The sequence below is a fragment of the Anopheles coluzzii genome, chromosome 2 (assembly GCF_943734685.1).
Source record: "Anopheles coluzzii chromosome 2, AcolN3, whole genome shotgun sequence".
Lineage (NCBI taxonomy): Eukaryota > Metazoa > Arthropoda > Insecta > Diptera > Culicidae > Anopheles > Anopheles coluzzii.
Window position 1 is genome coordinate 99,391,505 of NC_064670.1, and position 17,585 is coordinate 99,409,089.

At 44.1% G+C, this 17,585-nt stretch overlaps 1 protein-coding gene across 3 annotated transcripts in view; it reads right to left on the minus strand.

Moving 5' to 3' along the window:
• The window catches only part of LOC120949998 (uncharacterized), a 37,165-nt gene extending 19,799 nt beyond the window's left edge, over positions 1 to 17,366 (minus strand). For 2 of the 3 annotated variants that reach the window (XM_040367689.2, XM_040367687.2), the window contains exons 1-2: positions 15,082 to 17,366; positions 1,426 to 2,059 (exon numbers count right to left, since the gene is read on the minus strand). In XM_040367689.2, the coding sequence (XP_040223623.2) occupies positions 1,426 to 1,895 (470 nt within the window). In that variant the 5' untranslated portion in view covers positions 1,896 to 2,059; positions 15,082 to 17,366. The remainder of the gene's footprint in view (positions 1 to 1,425; positions 2,060 to 15,081) is intronic. The other variant, XM_040367688.2, reaches the window with a different exon arrangement.
• Between the last annotated feature and the right edge of the window lie 219 nt (positions 17,367 to 17,585).

Consider the following 17,585-nt stretch of genomic DNA (forward strand, 5'->3'; position numbering starts at 1 on the left):
CGTCGGTTCGAACGGTCGGTATTGATTTTCGCATTATAATTCCATTGTCGAGGTGAAATTCACTTTTCGCTAGCTTGACTTTGCAATGGTACAAAGTGCAAGCTGATATTATACTCGAGACTAAAAAAAGAGGCAGCTATAGCAATTTTGAATCGATTCAAAATGCGCTTATGTAAATATATTGCCTACATTTAGGCGCCTCGCCAATACCTTACTGCAACGTAGACATTATTTATGAAAAGTATTTCCCCAAGCGCGATTAGTTACAGCTTTTCGAATCCATTTCATACCTTTTAAACTGAAAGCTTTAAGACCGCTCATTTACATACCACCATTTGGCAACTAAATGCAATGCTATGCTGGGGCCGTTTACACCAAAATCACCATGAACCCATTAAAATCGTTTCACAACCATTAAATAATATGCTTTGTTTCGGAAGCTCAGCACAATTTGCCTACCGTGTACTCGTTATTTCTCTCTCTCTCTCTCTCTCTCTCTCTCTGCCCCTCTTTTTTCTCTTCCCATGTAGTGCGAGTAATGGTTTTCAATAAAAAGCCTTACTTTATAGTCGCTATAACGGACGGTCGGTGCTTCGCTCATACCACCATCTAGCCAACCGTTGCCAACGTTACTGCCAAAAATTCGTCGAATAATTTTTTTATAGGCTTTTGTAAAAAAAAAAAAACACATTCCAGTGGCTAACCCAAAACTTCCCGATTCAAATCGAACCGAATTTCCACTGGCACGCGATTACATTTTCGCATTCAACCCCTCTCTATTGCGCTCACCTAACCCCATTAACCCGTCCATGTAAATTCCTCTCTTTTCATTCACCAAACTGTAAGCCTGCTTTTTATTAGCCTAGGGCAGTTGGGTACATGATGGCTGTGGAGCTATTTTTTGTGTCGATAAATAGAGTATTGGAATAGCCAAAGCGAATGGGGAAAGGGGCAACAATTGGGAGTGGTAAAATATCCTATGAATAATCACCCCAGCCGTGGGGTAAACAGCGTGACTGCTTTAAGCTCTGCCCAGCGGGATTGTGCCATGATGCCGGAGCTGAAATCAGAACGGAATCAATGTTCCGATGGGAAGAGAGTACAAGAGCATCCAATTCCAATGGAACTAGCGGCCAGTAGAAAGGTTTAGATTGCCAAAAACTGAACCCCTGTGGCTTTTGGGTTCACGCTCGCCAAACGCTTTTCCAGCCACTAAACGGGCCATTTAATCGGCTTTGCTCGTATCCCGCGTGGAGGGCGATATAACGTTCCGATTCGATTTTCATCCCAATCTCGATGCGCGTACAAAAACCTGCAGAGCTTTCCATTTCTTATTTCTTTCTCTTTACGGTCCTTTAGCAAACACTGAATATTCCAGTGCACATCCGTAAAATACAATAATGATAAAAAAGCAATGAATCTCACCTAAGTTCTGGCGCGGCCCGTCTCGCGTGCGCCAGCAGATCCGCACTCAATTTATCGATGTTACTCTTCCAGTAGTCGCTCAGGATCGTTTCGACCTGGCGGCGCACGTCCTCCTCGAGCGACGCGGTCGGATGGTGGTGCAGCTCGGCCGGTGGTAGCCGCCGGTCGACGTAGGCGAGCAGGGCCGCCGACAGCACGAACATACCGACCAGCAGTACCGCCAGCAGGACGTACACCTGGCCGAGGCTGAGCGTGGTCGGGGTGTGTTGTTTCGCCGGTGCATACTGTTCGGCGGTGGGGCTTCCCCTTTTGGCAGGTTTCCGGTTCGAGCGGCGCGATGATGTGGCGGCTGCTACCGCCACGGACGGTGTCGATGACAGGTCAGCAGTTTTCGGTGCCACCGCTTCCCCGGCGGATGGAGATGACTTGCGGGTGCTCATTTTCCCTGTCCGCGTCTCGGCACGTTCCATCCCACGATTGGAGGGCGTGGGGTGGGCAAGGGGAAGAGAAGATTTGGTGATGGTATCGATATGTTTAAAAAAAACAGCACCGCTAGCTAAAGGCTTCACGTCGAACGGTGGCAAATGATGGTTACGGGTGCGCTCGGGGCTATCACGATTGACATTTCAATTTCCTGCAAAGGACGGAAGAGAAAACACCATGATGAGCGTTAAAATTTGGTAGACTTTTTGTCTGTTGATAGTTACATATTATTCAACAGATTTCAACAGCAATCGGTGGAGAAAAATCTGTTTGATGATGTCTAGTGCAAAATAAGACTTTGAAACACTTGTGATGCATATTGCATAGTTTTAGGTGTTATTGTACCGTTGAAAGAGTTTGTTAGAAGCGTTGTGTTACATTGTGTTTCATCTCACTATATATAAAATCGAAAATCGCTACAATGACGTGAGAGCAAACATTCAGCGAGAGAGAGAAAGCGGTGAGAGCAGAGCTCTCTTAGCAACGCGCGTTGCTGCGAAAGGATTTGCTCCATGCAACACTGCCAGCCCGCGGGTAATGAGGGCAATGGTTACTTAGATTTTTTGTTTACACAAACCGATTTGAAAACACATGGTATTGGATATAATGATTTTTTTTAATAATTAAAGTTGCAAATTAGCCACCTGATGATAAAATTTCCCATCTCATACCCCTTCCCATTATTAATCAAGATATTCAAGGCAATATAAAAAAACATGAAAACTATCCAAATTAGCTTAATTGTGAAATGGTTGATATTCCAATTCATTCAATCATTAATAAAGCCAACCATACTCATTATTCGTGCTTAAGCACCTCGAATACTACATACACCGTCATCATCGGCAGATAAGTGTGGTACATAAAATCCTGTAAAACGGGTGGCTATACCCAGGAAGTCGAACATGTACACTTCCTCAAATCTTCTTCTATTTGGCCTAACGTGCTGTGCGGACATGCCGGCCTGTATAGGCTTTCGAGACTTAATTCATTACCACGAAGCCGGATAGTCAATCCTTGCTACGGGGGGGCGGTCCATGGGCTTGAACCCATGACGGGCATGTTATTGAGGAAGGACAAGGACAACGCATGACAATAAGAGGCAGATGTAGCCGAGAGACCCTAAGCGGCCATATGCTAAAAAGCCTTGCTGAAATTCCGAGCAAGAAAGCGGCGGATGTTGATAGCTTGAAAGCTAAAATTGAATTTGTTACGATTTGCTCGCGGGCGGGAAGAACTACTTATTTCAGGATGTCCTTCCGGAACAAAGCACTAAAGGGAGAGACATGAATCGAAAATGAAACTATACTTACTGTAACGTGCCCAAGAAGGCTGAAAAGATTCTGACTGTATCTATCAAGAGTGATGGCGATATCTACCATGTGATGCTATCACCGTACTATGGTGTTGATTAAGAACAACCACGTTATAATCAAGGACACGTCAAATTAGAAGCAAAATCTGAAAAATGTGGGTCGTCAAGAGTAAATAAAGTAGTTTGCAAGTAAACGTGAATTTAGTTAATTGATCTGGAAAGGCTATAACAGTGTTGAACCATTCTTTTCGATAACAGTATAGATTGGAATATTAGAACTACACATTTGGAATGGTTATTTGAGGGGATATGTTCACTGTTGAAATTTGATATTTGGCGCAACAATGACATTTGTCTCATACACAAATACCAATTCCATTCAATACTTCAAAGCCAGTTTCAGGATAATAAAATAAAATTTTGACGGCGTTTTTGGAAATGACCTTTTTGAAATTTAAGACCGGGAAAATTTACATTAAAATGTTCTATGCATCTATTACTTATTATCTAACGTATGAAGCATAAGTCGAAAAAGAGTAGAAATGGAATTCGAACCATGTGTGATATCATATTTTTGTAGTTCAATCTTACATTTATGGGCACAAAAAACAAAAAATGGATTGAAGCAAAAGTGAGCATTTCGAAAATTGTATGTTTTTAAGTACGCAATTGGGATTGGATCTAAAAATGTTGCATATGTATTAGCGGCACTCTAATTTTTTAATCCACTGCACATCAATACGTTATTCAATGAACACGTTGTTGAGGTTACTACTTAGCTATGCTTTCCAAAAAATCACGCCGATAACTAAAAAATAGAAATCAAAAAATTATACATTTGTAACAACAGAGGCATGGAACGTATCAGTTCGAAAATTACAAAATTGCGTGACTTGGCTCAAAAGTATCCTCATCGATATTTAACGGTTCTGCAAAGTACAGTAAGAACTGTCCAGGAAGTTACAAGGTTAACACATTTGTGGTGTAACGCATAAGAACAAATAGGTGTTTGAGTTATGGTTGTTGCCACTGAATGTGTAGAGTTTGAAATTAATTCGAAATTTGAGAACATCCGGTAGATTTTACCGGGCCTTAACTAGTTGGTTATAAAATTCCATATGATATGACTTTATGACATTAATACAATGCACAATTCAGAGCTTCATACCAATGTTACCATGCCACCAATTATTTGAGAAAACGATAAACCAACCTACAATATCCAACAACCATAAAAAAATATTTCATTTAAAATCCTTTCAGTAACAATAGTTTTACGGTATGTGATGACTTTTGTTAGTAGAGCTCTAATTCTATTGTTAGCAGCTCACCGTCAAACGAAATCCAAAGCAACGATGCACTCATTGCTCTTGCTGATTAAAATGATATTCAATCAAAGCAAATTCCTTTTCAACTATTCAACAATACCGCACATCAAATTCCAGTGTGAAAATATCTCCATTAAATTCACATAGGAATTCTATGGATCTGTTTGTTTATAATCACACGCATTTTGCAAAGCACTCTACAATAAACAATGATCAATTATTCTGGGTTTGAAGCAATGTAAAAACTCATTTGTATAAATACCAATCACGACGATAACATTGAAGTATTCTAGCATCTTCCTCTTCAATCCAATTGACAAGTGCAAACAGTTCCAACTACGCAAATGCACTTGCTGAACATCTTTCACTAATGATCTTAAGCTACTAATAATCTCACCCAACTAAAAGAAGACGACCCTAAAGTGCCCGACCATCTCCGCTGTTTGCAACGGCAAGTACATCAAATAGTTACACGAGCAGGGATTCAACATTGATCTCACTGAAGAGCACCACACTTTGTGCAAAAGAGCACTCCTCCCACGGAACGGTACGACATAAACCGACATTAAAGACGTCTAATTGCCCACTCACTGGTTGCTTGCAAAATGCTTCCCGGGTTGCTAGCTAATCATAAGCCTCGTCGTACCTGACATCAAAGCAAAGCTGTGCCCATCGCATAGCAGTGATTTAAGCTGCCACGGTCAGAACCCTACCAAGCGTGGGTGTCTGTTTGTGTGTGTGTTCGTGTCTGTTCCGTTGAAAAGGTCTTCAAGATGACATGGCAAGCAAGCAAGAAGCGGCTCTTCTCGATAAAACCTTCAGAGAAATTATATTCCCCTAGCGCACATCATATCGTCCGCTTTCTTACACCAAAGCTTGAGGAGGGATTTTTTTACTTGCTACTATTCCGTAACTTCGTTGCGTTTTCTGGGACTTTCCTTCCCAGTAGAATAATTCGTGACTTCATAATTTTAGGCCTTCTAATGTATGTTTTGCACGGGGGGAAAGCGCTCAGAAGTGATCACGACCTGATCCGTAATTCGTCAGAAAAAAAGAGGACGTAACGCAATAAGGGGGAATGAGGCGAAAAAAACTCCATGAAATACCGCACCTAACATTATGTTACGCTTTCTTTTCCTTTCGATTGATGAAACCCGATATCGCGCACTGACGGCTGATCATTACAAGCAAATTTTTATCAAGAAAAATATCTACGTATTCGCAACACGAACAATCAGTTTCCGGAGTGTATGTTCTCCATCATGCAAAAGGGTAGAAATGATTAATGAACGCACTGGTTTGGGGCTTAACCCATCGCTTATCCGCTTCGCGTCATGCTGACGATGTGGGATTGATGATTTTATTTGCCTAATTCCACGGAATACCACACATACACGTACATACAGCCTATTGCCAGGGGCCAAGATCTACCTAATAGCGGTTGGTGAGCTGTTGCACGGTGAGCACGTTATCCAATCCATTTTGTAGGAGAAAAGGAAAATCCAAATCCCTTTGGCACAGCTTTTTTCGATGCCCCAAAATATTACATTTTAGTACAAAAAAAAGTGAAATGACCTAATTGATGTTTTGCTTTCCCATTTTTCTTCGTGGTAATTCTTGTTTGCTTACCAGTTCACTAGAAATCATTCCATTAAAGCAACCCTTACCCCATCATTTGGGCTGTAAATCCTCAAAAAATTACGCCGACAAAGCTCGTCCCTTCCACCGAACCCTTTGTACGCCTGCGGAGGATTTACTCGTACCCATTTATTAGGCCAATTGGAATTAATTGGCCCACAAATTACGCTAATCAGACCAATTTCCGCTGCTGCAGCAACAAGAACAACCATACACACCGGTAATTGGATACCCGAGCGGTATTTTTATTCGCCCCGTGCTGAAACGTTTACCTGAGGCGCGTCGAACGGCCACATGAAATGGATATACATTTTGCGTTTTTTAATAAACGAAAGAAAGTTGTGATTGCGTTCATTGGATGAAGCATTCCTTGCTCACCATGGTCCCCAGAGCAAATGTGGCACGTCAATCCAATTTTCCGTTTATCGTACCGGCATTCGTCACACGGAGGGAAATATTCACTGCAAATGCACACACACACACACACGCACACACACACAAAGCTCATGTTCTGGCACAATGCTTAGCCAGGCTATTTTTTCCGAGCAACCTTCCAAAGAATGTTAAACTACTTTTCCCGTATGCAACACATGTGCTGCATGTGGATGGATCTCTTCACCTCTCAACGAGAACTGCTTAGAATGGGGATAAAGCATTCAGACCGGATGGTAAGAATTTCCCTTTACAAGAAGGTCGATGAGTAGCGTTTGACTTCCGTCAGGAACGTGGTGCGGTCAGAAAACGTTGACGTAAGCGTGTGCTCGCTTTCCTTTTCACGTACCTCCTTTTTACCATTTGCCGGGGTGAGAGAGCGTGTATGCAAATCTCGTCCCACTCCATTTCAGCTTCAATTTTACGTTTTGACGAGCATCAATGTGTGTGTGTGTGCAAAGGATTGTGGTTGCAAGTTATGAAAGTTAAGCTTGAGTGCAAAGTGAAGTTCTGTCCGACCCCGGGAAAGGATCTGTCCCGGGCGCACAACATGCATACACCGAAATCGTAAACATGCCTTTTTTATTATATTTCATCTACAACCACTTCTCGTCCCTAGCGTCCCCGGGCAATGCAACCCGAGCCTTCCCAAAACATTCTCCTGACGACAGGCTGCACCATGTCCTGGAGCTTTCCCAAGTGCGAAACGACCACGTGCACTCGAAGGTACTGGTGGGGATAAAATGTTGAAGCGATCTGCCGTGACAAGATTACCCTCTCTTTGCTCAATTTTTACGATGGCTGGGTTGAAAGCCAGGGAAAAGTGAGAGGAAAAAAACGGGCTTGTGCAAGATATTTAACATTCGTCCTACAACTTAGATCATATATGCATTGCGAAACATTGTTACTTGCCGGCAGAGCTCAGGACGGGGTTTACCACTCGAACCCAAACCCCGAGCCATAAATCCCCCAACCCGAAACCCGAAAGGGAATAGAACTGGGGAAATCTTGCAATATAGTGCCAGCCGGGCATCTGCCACAACCCCGAGCGTCGCTTACAACACTAACAGCATACGAGTATGATACTGGTGCCCCGCGCTCTGCATTTGCCTTTCAAATACATATTGGGAGGGGAACATTTTTCCTGCATCTTTTACCGCAGCATCAATGCATCAGACCACTAGCAGGCGGATGGGTGGGTTGCAAGAAAGGGACGAACATTTTCTTACACCGTGTTTGGGAAATTGAAATTCAAACGGAAGTCGAAATGTTGTGCTTGAATAATGTAGCACGAAATATCGTTCAGTCGGCAACAATACATCATGTACAAATTGAAACACGGCCACGCGGATAAGCGTAACGTACACATTGCATTGGGCAAGGTGTACGAAGCAAGATGAATCACCGCCTAGCATTGGATGAAATCACAAAAATGTGTACGTGAATGTAACATTAAGGGGAATATTGGGGCCCATATGTGGGATGGAAAGCATTTCGCTAAGCGGTGAAACACCATGCGTCTCCATGAGGATGGAAGCCACGTGGTTACAGTTGCTGTAGCGCTCGCTGACGTCGAGTGCTGTTGGAAAAGATATTAGGGGTAATAGTATGTTCTAGAATAGTTAAAATATTGCCAATAGTGAAAAACTAGAAATAATCGCAAAAATCATGTATGGTGCCGTGACTGGGATCCTTCATTTTTTTATTTTGTTTTTTGAAATCTTTGAGTTCTCAATCGAAATTTAAGCAATATGTAATAAGTAGTGGAGTATAACATTTGAAGAAAGTTGTTTTTATTCGTAGCTTATGTCAAACGCATTATCAGTTGTTTCACAATCAAACTAAAGTATTATTCGATCTTGTCGAATGAATCCCATTTTCAGCATGATTGCCAAAAGATTCTTTCGACTGGTCGAGCGGCTTGAACCACATACACACTCATTGAAATTCGCTTACCGTACATCGAAAATTTGAAAGGTGACCGAACAGAACCATCAAGATTATGCGTCCCTTTTGCATGAATACAAAAAAGGGGTCGTTACCGAAATGCCGAAACAAGTTTGTCCGAGACAAAACATTTGCCCGGTGTTTCGTTGTATTGATCGTACACCTTTTTTGCCGCGTTTGTTCTACCTTATTTCACACTTATGCCCATTTCATTACCCAAATTCTCGCCCAATAATGATCAAACGATAACCGGCCGTGTCGTACCTTTTGATGCTTTTGTTTGCCTTTTCTTACATACTCCTATAGTTGCCAACTACCGACCAATAAAAAAAACACACCTGACCAGGTTTGTACCGAACAATGAACGAATGAATTTCATATTCCAGCTGCGTTTCGTAAGAAAGGCATGCTGGTAGGTTTTAATCATGCCGCCTTGCTGTCGAACCATTGCAACACCGACAAACAGAGGAACGCACAAAACGAAATGTGCCAAAAAAACGTCAAAAAATTGCCTCGTTCCTAGGAAGTGGAAAGGAATGTTTGCTTGGTCTGGCTGCTAGGTATGTCTGCATTTTTTAACCAAAACCATCCCGGCCAGCACGGGGAGAATTCATTCACGTGTACACAAATTGGAAAAGCGATGGGGTTCCAGAGCAAAAGCGGGCACGGCACTCTGCTGTCTCGCAGATCGAACTCTGCCGATCGAATCTCTACTTGCGATTTTTTGTTTTCGTCCTTCTCTTGCCACATTTACTCTGCGAAGGCATCGTGCAATGCATTTCGCATCCATTCTCTCAGTGCATGGGGAAAGGATGATTAGTGAACCGCTTCTGACACTTCAATCAAATTCAAGTCACACACGCACACAGACGCAACGATGGCAAGCGGAGTTCGAACACGCAACCCAGCTGCTACTCACGCACGGAAAATGTATGCGTATGAGGCTGGTGCAACAAATGGTGTAGGCACGCAAAAAAAAAAAACAAAACAGCAAACTTTTCCATCGAACATGAAGTCCGAATTGGAAACGTTCACATGTTGCGTGTGTTAGCATGCGGGGTCTGTTATTTTTTTCTTCCTACGCCATTTTTCATCTATCTTTGCTGGCACACAGTGACAGCACCTCTAGCCGGGGCCACACATGCTGGCGTGACGATTGATTGACAGTCGCGAAGTGGTGGCAAAACCCCGTCAATGAAATTCAACGGACCAGTGAACTGCATAAAACGAACGCCAAATGCATTTATGCATGAACTGGGCCTGTCGATGTGTTTGTTTGAATCGATGGACAGGCGGAACAGATCTAACGAAACAGGAATGAATGTTGAGATAAAAAGCGTGTTTTTTTACGCAAAACACGGTGATGGCATCAATTGTTTTTGTTTATATTTTGCCACATTGTTTAGTGTATGCTCACGGTTTTGCATTACATTCTTATCAACAATCTGTGACATAATTTGCAATTAAAAAAAGGGAGCAAATGCCTTATCCTGACAAGGGCTAAAGAGAGTGACAGTCAGTTAAGTTTCGGTCCTACACACACGTAAACAATGTGTCCATCGCATCTGGCGGTTTTTGTATGGGGGAAGGTAGGTAAAGACGGACTCTGCGGGTAGGATGAACACTTCTGATAAATGCATTAAAATGGTAATTTTGGAAAAAATCAACATTGTAGCATCCTAACTTAAAGTTTGAGACACATCCTAACACATTTTAGAACATTTTTGGCATAATATATGCAAAATTGGTTAAATCCACGAACAAAATAAATTTTCAATCACGTGCCCCTTGTGGATCTCATTTGATTACTGCGTATCTTAAGCTCTGTAATTTGTATTATATATGTTTCCGGAAGTTTTATTTCATGAATGAGTTGTTGTGATCATTAATGAAAAAAACTGGAAGAACAAGAATGAAAGAATTAAAAAATCTTGTTTTCTGGTGGTTTGAACATCCTGACACCACAGCGGGAAAGACGGACACTTTGTTGTAGGGAAAGATGGACACCGATTTTTTTTATTTATTTTACTTCTTATATCAATTGGTGATGAATGGATTTCTTAAAATACCTTAAATAAGGGTATTCCGAAGCTATAAACCAATCAGCAACTAGAAAAAGTATTGAAATAAGCGAGAAATGAAACACCGGTCAAAACAGTTGTCATGCGTTATGCTATTACTCGCTCGACGCTGATGAGGCGCTTCACGAAATCCAATATCTTGTCACGACTTGGACCACTTTAAGCAATAAAAAGATGAGGTATTGATATGACATCGTTCGGGAATAGATGAGAAATTCTATGGGATTACAAATATCAAATGTTGAATTTTGGCGTGGTAAAAAATGCCTTAAGCTATTAGCAAGTCCCTCCAAAAATACTGGGGTCGTGGACTTTTCGTGTAGTGATTTCCAAAAAGGAAGTTCTAGACTATTATTCTGTAAGCTGGAGCAACGTCAGCTATTAGAACGCGATATTTCAATAATGCCTTAGATGCTGCATTCTACGATAGATTACAAACGCCGCTTACAATTTCTAAATTCATGGCTGAATGAACCGTCGTTGCAATTGGCCTAGAATTGGTTTATGTACGTACCATGATGTGGAAAGCAATAGGATATGTTAAAATACTATAAACCTCTTCCATTTCCAACGTTTTTTATAGGTGTCTATCTTACCCTTCATGGTGTCCATAAAAATCATGTTTTTTATTCATTAAAAAAACGCAAGAATCGATGGAAACTTTAAAGTTTCACCACATTTTCTGATAAAACATGAGTGTAAGATAATGTATGCACATTTTCATGGTCGTTGCAATTATACATCCCTACATTTATTGTATTGTATTGTTCAATTGTATTGATATCTAATCGGACGATACCAAAAAATTATGGGAACGAACCAAAAATCTATGGGATACAATAAATAAACCGTGAGACGAGTTATTATGAGATATCATCGCAAAAAATAATGAGAACCCACCAATACATCGTGGGAAACCCTGTAAAAACAGTCATTAGCTTCAATGCAATCATTTCAATTCATTCACAGAAACAGATATCAATAGTAATACCATAAACGTATTAATTTGTAAAACATCGTGGAAACCCTGTAAAAACAATCATTATCTACAATGCAATCATTCCAATTCATTCACAGAAACAGCTGTCAATAATAATACTATCAACGTATTAATTTGTAGAATTCCTTAGTGAGAAAGCCTGCTGAAGTCCTGCTATCGCTTCCCAGGGCGAAAAGCTCCCTGTTTTCTCGCGAATCAATTCCGAATGGCCTCCCATTTTAGGTAAGCACTTTAGCTCAATGGCAAAAGAAGCCCCCGTTTGCTAAATTACTAGCCCACACAGCTGCTGTTCTGAGGATCGTTAAAAAAAGAAGCAAACTTATCACACCCAAACCAATCCTCCTCCAACCGGCAGCACAAAACGAAACAAAACATCAGGAACAAATTGAGTCATCGGTTTTGTAGACTATTTAATGGACCATTACTAAGAACCATTTGTTTGCTTTCGTCGAGTCTCGATCTGTTTTCGGCGTGGAACTTCTCCCCCACTTCCCTCTTGCAAACAACCAAAACACTGGCGGAAAACGAAAAGGTGGTTTGGCACTGCAACCAAAACCAACAAGAACAAGACACCGCTCTAGCGTAACTTATTTACTCTCTAATCCACTTTTGCGCGGTCCACACGTTTTCTCGTTTTCCCTAACCCCTCCACCAAACCTAGGAGTGAGTAAAACTGTAAGCCGGTAAAGAATTACCACCGCTGCGAATGGAATCGAAATCGGCGCTGGAAAGTTAGTTGTTCAGGCATCAAAATGGCCCCGCCACGAAAGAGCGAACGACGGAAAGACGGAGAGGCCCCTCCAGAGACAGAGGCGTTTCAAAGCCCCACCGAACAGAGTCCGCTGCTCGGTGTTGCTCGGTGGCCAGTCGAGCGCGCGATTACGCCTAACGAAGCTAATTTAGTTCAACAAGATTATAACGCTAGATAAAGTGCCATTTTGCAGCGCCTTCTTTCCTGTTTCCGTGCCAGTGCGGGATAGGCTGGACCTGTCGAAAACAAAAAAGCAAACGTAAAACACACACTAACACCAACGGTATCATCGGGGTAAGGGGGGAGAAGTGAAAACGAATCTCCGGTTCTCGGCGACAGTTACCCCTCTTTCGGAACACTTCTTATCTTGGGCAGCAGCTCACCACCCCAAACAAAAAAAAAAAGAAAGCCAAGTAAGAAAGGGAACGCGAGTTTTTTTTGTTTTCGTGAAGCGCCTCTTAAGGTCCTTTCTTTTTGTTCGCTTCTTCCCCCTGGCCGCTTGCGGGACCCATTCCAAATCCATTTGTGCGATGGGGTGCGAGCGATAAGAACAAAAGCATCGCGCCTCTTTTCTGTTGGCCCCGTTCGTTCGCCGGCTTTTTATTCGCACCAAGTCGCGGCACTAATATCGGAGCCATTTTGATTCCATCATTGACAGTCGGAGACACACGCCGACATGCTTCTGCCCTTGATTGCCATTGCTTGATTTGGGCAGTGTTCCCCCCCCCCCCCCTCACCCCACCCAGCCGCATACAAATCGGCGCAACCAGTCCAACCATTTTGTTTCTCCTTCTTTACCGGCTCGGCCGATGGTAGTAGCGGCTCAAGTGGGAAAAGGCTTTCGATCCCTTTTTCCAACGCTCTAACAGCGCTAGCAGCCCACCATCCTCCGCAAGGAAAATCTGGCAGTGTACCGTTGATCCGGGATAGCCCTAATCCCGTTCTGAGATTCGCCAGACCACCTTTACAGCATCCGCAGCCTCGGATCCGCGTCCCGCTTCGATTAATGCCGCAGTGCGGGTGCACGGATCGATTGACACAGATTCGGGCGGAAAAAGTGCCATAAATTTCTATTCCACCCGACAGGCGTACGGGTTCCGGGAAGCATTTGACGGGGTTAGGGCGCTTTTTTTTTTTGCTTTTTTTTCGGCGGACATCTTCAACGCCAAAGTCAGCATTTGTTATGAGATCGACTCTGTTTTTTGTTGTTGTTACTGTTGTCCCCCGTACCTTCAATGATCGGGGGAAGCAGCATAACGAATGTCTTTTGCACTTACCGCGCGGGTGAAGTGTGTGGCAGTGTGGCTGTTCCTCTTATCGTAAGAGAGCCACTCACCGGGTTCGGTACCGGGCTCACGTGGTTCACAGTACGCACTCCCTTTTCGTTACGATTCTTAACCATGATTAATCGCAGAAGCTGGCGGGTGAAAGCAGCTGGCACGTCTGAAGAGGGCATAGAGGGTGGTAGAAAGGCAGCACGCGAAATCGAGCAATGGTGTGTAACGAAACGGGAATGCCTGTACGGTGCAAACACACCGAAACCAAACGGACGATAATCGAAGTGTAAGCATTAATGGAAAGCTGCTGTGTAAGCAAAGTGAAAATAAACATTGTAGACAGAGAGCTCTCTTCGTGGTAGGTTTCGATTCCTTTTCCGTCCCATTCTTATGCCGATAGACGAGAAGCGGCCTTTTTTTCTGTTGCTTTGAAGGAAAGCAATACAAACACATTGAACGTACCCATCCTGTCGGATGTATAATAAGCCGAGTGGGCTAATGCTTTGATTTGTGGTGGTATTTTCATGACGCTTATGCTGCATAACCTGTTACGGGCACCAAAGCTCATATTTACATTACATTTCATTAGAGCGATCAAGAAGATTAATGGTTCCTTCAAAACAAATAAGCCGATGCAATGCCTCTAAATGATCGGTCAATAAACTATAACGCTTCGACGCGCTCAAAATCACGCGCGTAATCCTTTTCAGCCAAACCACCGCAGTGGAAACAGTGTCCCCGCTCGATGGAACAGTTGGCTGTCAATTTAATTAGATCCGTAATCTTTCAAAGGACAGTGAAGCTGAGCCACTCCCCACCAGCTTTCATGCTAAAGATGCCCATTGTTGACCAGAAACAGCGACTTAGAGGGGCCGTGCTTCAGCATCATTAATTGGATTACGTCCCTAAGGAGGGGCAACCCACGACCCTCAACCACTGAACTAGGTCTCAACCACCTTTTTAAAGCCCGCGCTAAACGATTGTCTGGTGTCTGGCGGGCATTTGGAACATTAAAGCTTCTCAAAAAAAAATCTCTCTCTTACATGGATTCTATCGGTCTTTGGAGCTTACCATTTGCTGCTCCATTCTTTTGGGGGTAATGAAATTTTCATTTCCTTAAGTTCGAGTGGAGCTTCACAGACACAGGCACACACACACAGCTTCAGTCGGAATGAATGAACGAATCGTGTTTGGTACGTGCCGAGCGCTACAGTGCTTTTAGCAAAATCCCTTGATACCAGCAGGAAGTGAGAGGGAAAAAGAAAGAAATGGAAGTGAAAGAGTAGAACTTTCCTACCCAAAAACGAATAGAGAATGGAGGGTTGTTAGATATATACACTACAGAAAAAAGAGGCTGAGAACACACCCAATAATAAAATGGCATCATAAAATGGTGAAACTTACACACACTCACACGCTCGTCTAGTTCGTGTTGGTTGTGTTGGGCGGGACGTACTACTCCACTAAAGATGGCGATTTTACACAGCCAACTTGTGTGCCGACCTCTGGTACTGTGGCTTTTGATTACGTGGCAGCAGCGCCAGCTCCGCCAAACGAACTCGGGGGGAGGTCGGTTTCTCTATCACGTGCACACACACACACGCAAGGGTTGACGGAAATCACACCGCACAACAACGGACGCGCGGAACGTTTGCAAAACTGACACTGCCACTTGAACTAAAGCGCTCCGTCCCAGACAGCGCGGGCACTCGGGTTCGACCTTCGAAACCACTGGCACTGTACACTTAATCATACGTTCGCGAAACACACACACACACAGGGCACACTCAGGCACGGCTCATTTGTGCACCCACGTACTAAGCTACACTCGTGCACACAATAGCGCCCGGAATGAATAATACCGGACGTCCAGATTCTACTCACTTCTTGCTGTGCCCACGCGCTGCTTCCGGAGCCGAGTAGACTCCCAACCGCACCGATGGTAAAGGATTACTCTAGTCACCCTCCCCGACTGGAACTTTTACCCCACACCACTACTGCACACTACTGCCTCAATTTCACCACCACTCCTGCGGATAGGCTTTAAAGAATCTCCAGCGGAGGGTAAAGCCACCACTGAACCACTGAAGAAGCTGCGAGGCGCTAAGAGGTCGACAACGCACCTCGACGACGCACCAACGACTACTGAGATCCGTGCGTAGCGATGTCAAACGCAGCCGACTTCCGCCATCGAGCGCTACAAGATGCGCGCTACCCGCACAACCTTACACTTTCACCCCTATCCACTGGCCGTTGGCGCCGCCGCTGCGATACTTCCGGAGGCAGGCGGCGACCAGTTGCGATAAAATGTGACACACTTTTTTGCACCCATCGGATGCGAAGAACAGAAAGAAGAACATGCTGGCTGCCCCCGACAAATGGACGGAGGCGATGGATGGGTGTGCAAAGTTCTCACGCACCACTCCCACTGGCCCACCAGCTGGTGCGGTATCGTGCACCACCGCTCCGATTGCCGGCTCGTTGTTGGAGGCTTTGCCGAGCGAACCTGTTATCAACAGTGCCGGGTTAACAGTGCTGCACTGGCCGAATCTGTGGTAAATCGTTTGGACGACTGCTGCTGCCTGAATGTAGCTCGACCGACTGTGCGCCGGTTACGAAATTTGCGGTTAAAGTTGTACGATGTGATTAGATGAGGAGTGCAAAGAACGCGCGAACCTTTCTGCTACAGCCGCAAACAACCGAACACGATGTGCACGTTAATCATCACAGTAGCGGGGGGCGCACAACATGACAGCTGTTCTCTGTTGGATGGCGTTTTGGTTAACGTTTTCTTTACGAGCTAAAACAACCCAGCAGGCGTTGATGCTGTTTTTTTTTCGTTGCTTTTGAAACGACCGTTGCTTATATCTCGCTAACAACGTGAAATTATTTTAAGCAAAACTCCTCAGCTTGCAGGTTAATTACCTTTTCACTTACTAAACTTTGCCAAAAAGTAGCTACAAAACTCAGCTACTTATAAAGCACCAAAAAGAGAGCAATGTTTACCTCGGTCCGTATGTTTATAAATAAACTGTCGCGAGTTTTTTCCCTCCCTACAAACTCAAACCGTTCCTTTCTGTCCCACTTAAAGTGCCACTTTGCTTGTTCCACTTGTCACACTGCTTGCCGGCAATCAAACACACTCACTCCGCTCGCTTACCTCCCCCGCTCCCTCCGCTTCCGGTAAATCCTTCCGGTGGTGCGTGTCTTTTACTTCCCTCCTTACTTTACCTTGCTGCAATCTTTGACAGGTTGGAGGGAGACACGTTGGGGCCAGAGCAGATTTAAACTTTTGCGCTTGCCCTTGCTGCCGCTAACTTATCTGCCCGGTTCACCTGTTTTGGGCAGCCTTCCTTCCCAGCATGTGACACATTCCGGACGGTGAACCTTTTCATTCGTTTTTTTTTCTCGCTCCTGCCCTGTTTTGTTTTCAATTTACCACCACTCGAACTGTAAGCACCAACTGGGTAACTCGATCAGAAAAGTTTCACCTTATGAGGAAGGTGTTTCCTTCCGCCTTATACTTTCAACGTACGCCTTGCTTCTCAACCTGCCCGCTGAACGAATGAGGCGCGGAACTGGCAGCAAAACAGTACGTCTACTACGATCCGATGGGATGAATAAAACACTCGCATAAAATCCACTCCACTTTGCCCACAAGCTGCCACTGCGAACGCTAGCAACGCAACGACTCAACTGATAGCGAGCGCGTGCGAGTTGCAGCGTTTTTGTTGCGCTTTGGTACGCAGAGCAGCCGCGAAAGGCGTTCATGCGTGTTCCGACTCGAAGGACCAAGCTCAGCTGAACCGTCGGATGAACACCAACAAACGGAGTCGAAGCCGAACGGGAAATGCTTCATTTTTTCTCCTCCGTTTCCCACTGTGGGTCGATTTTGTCACGTCGCAGGA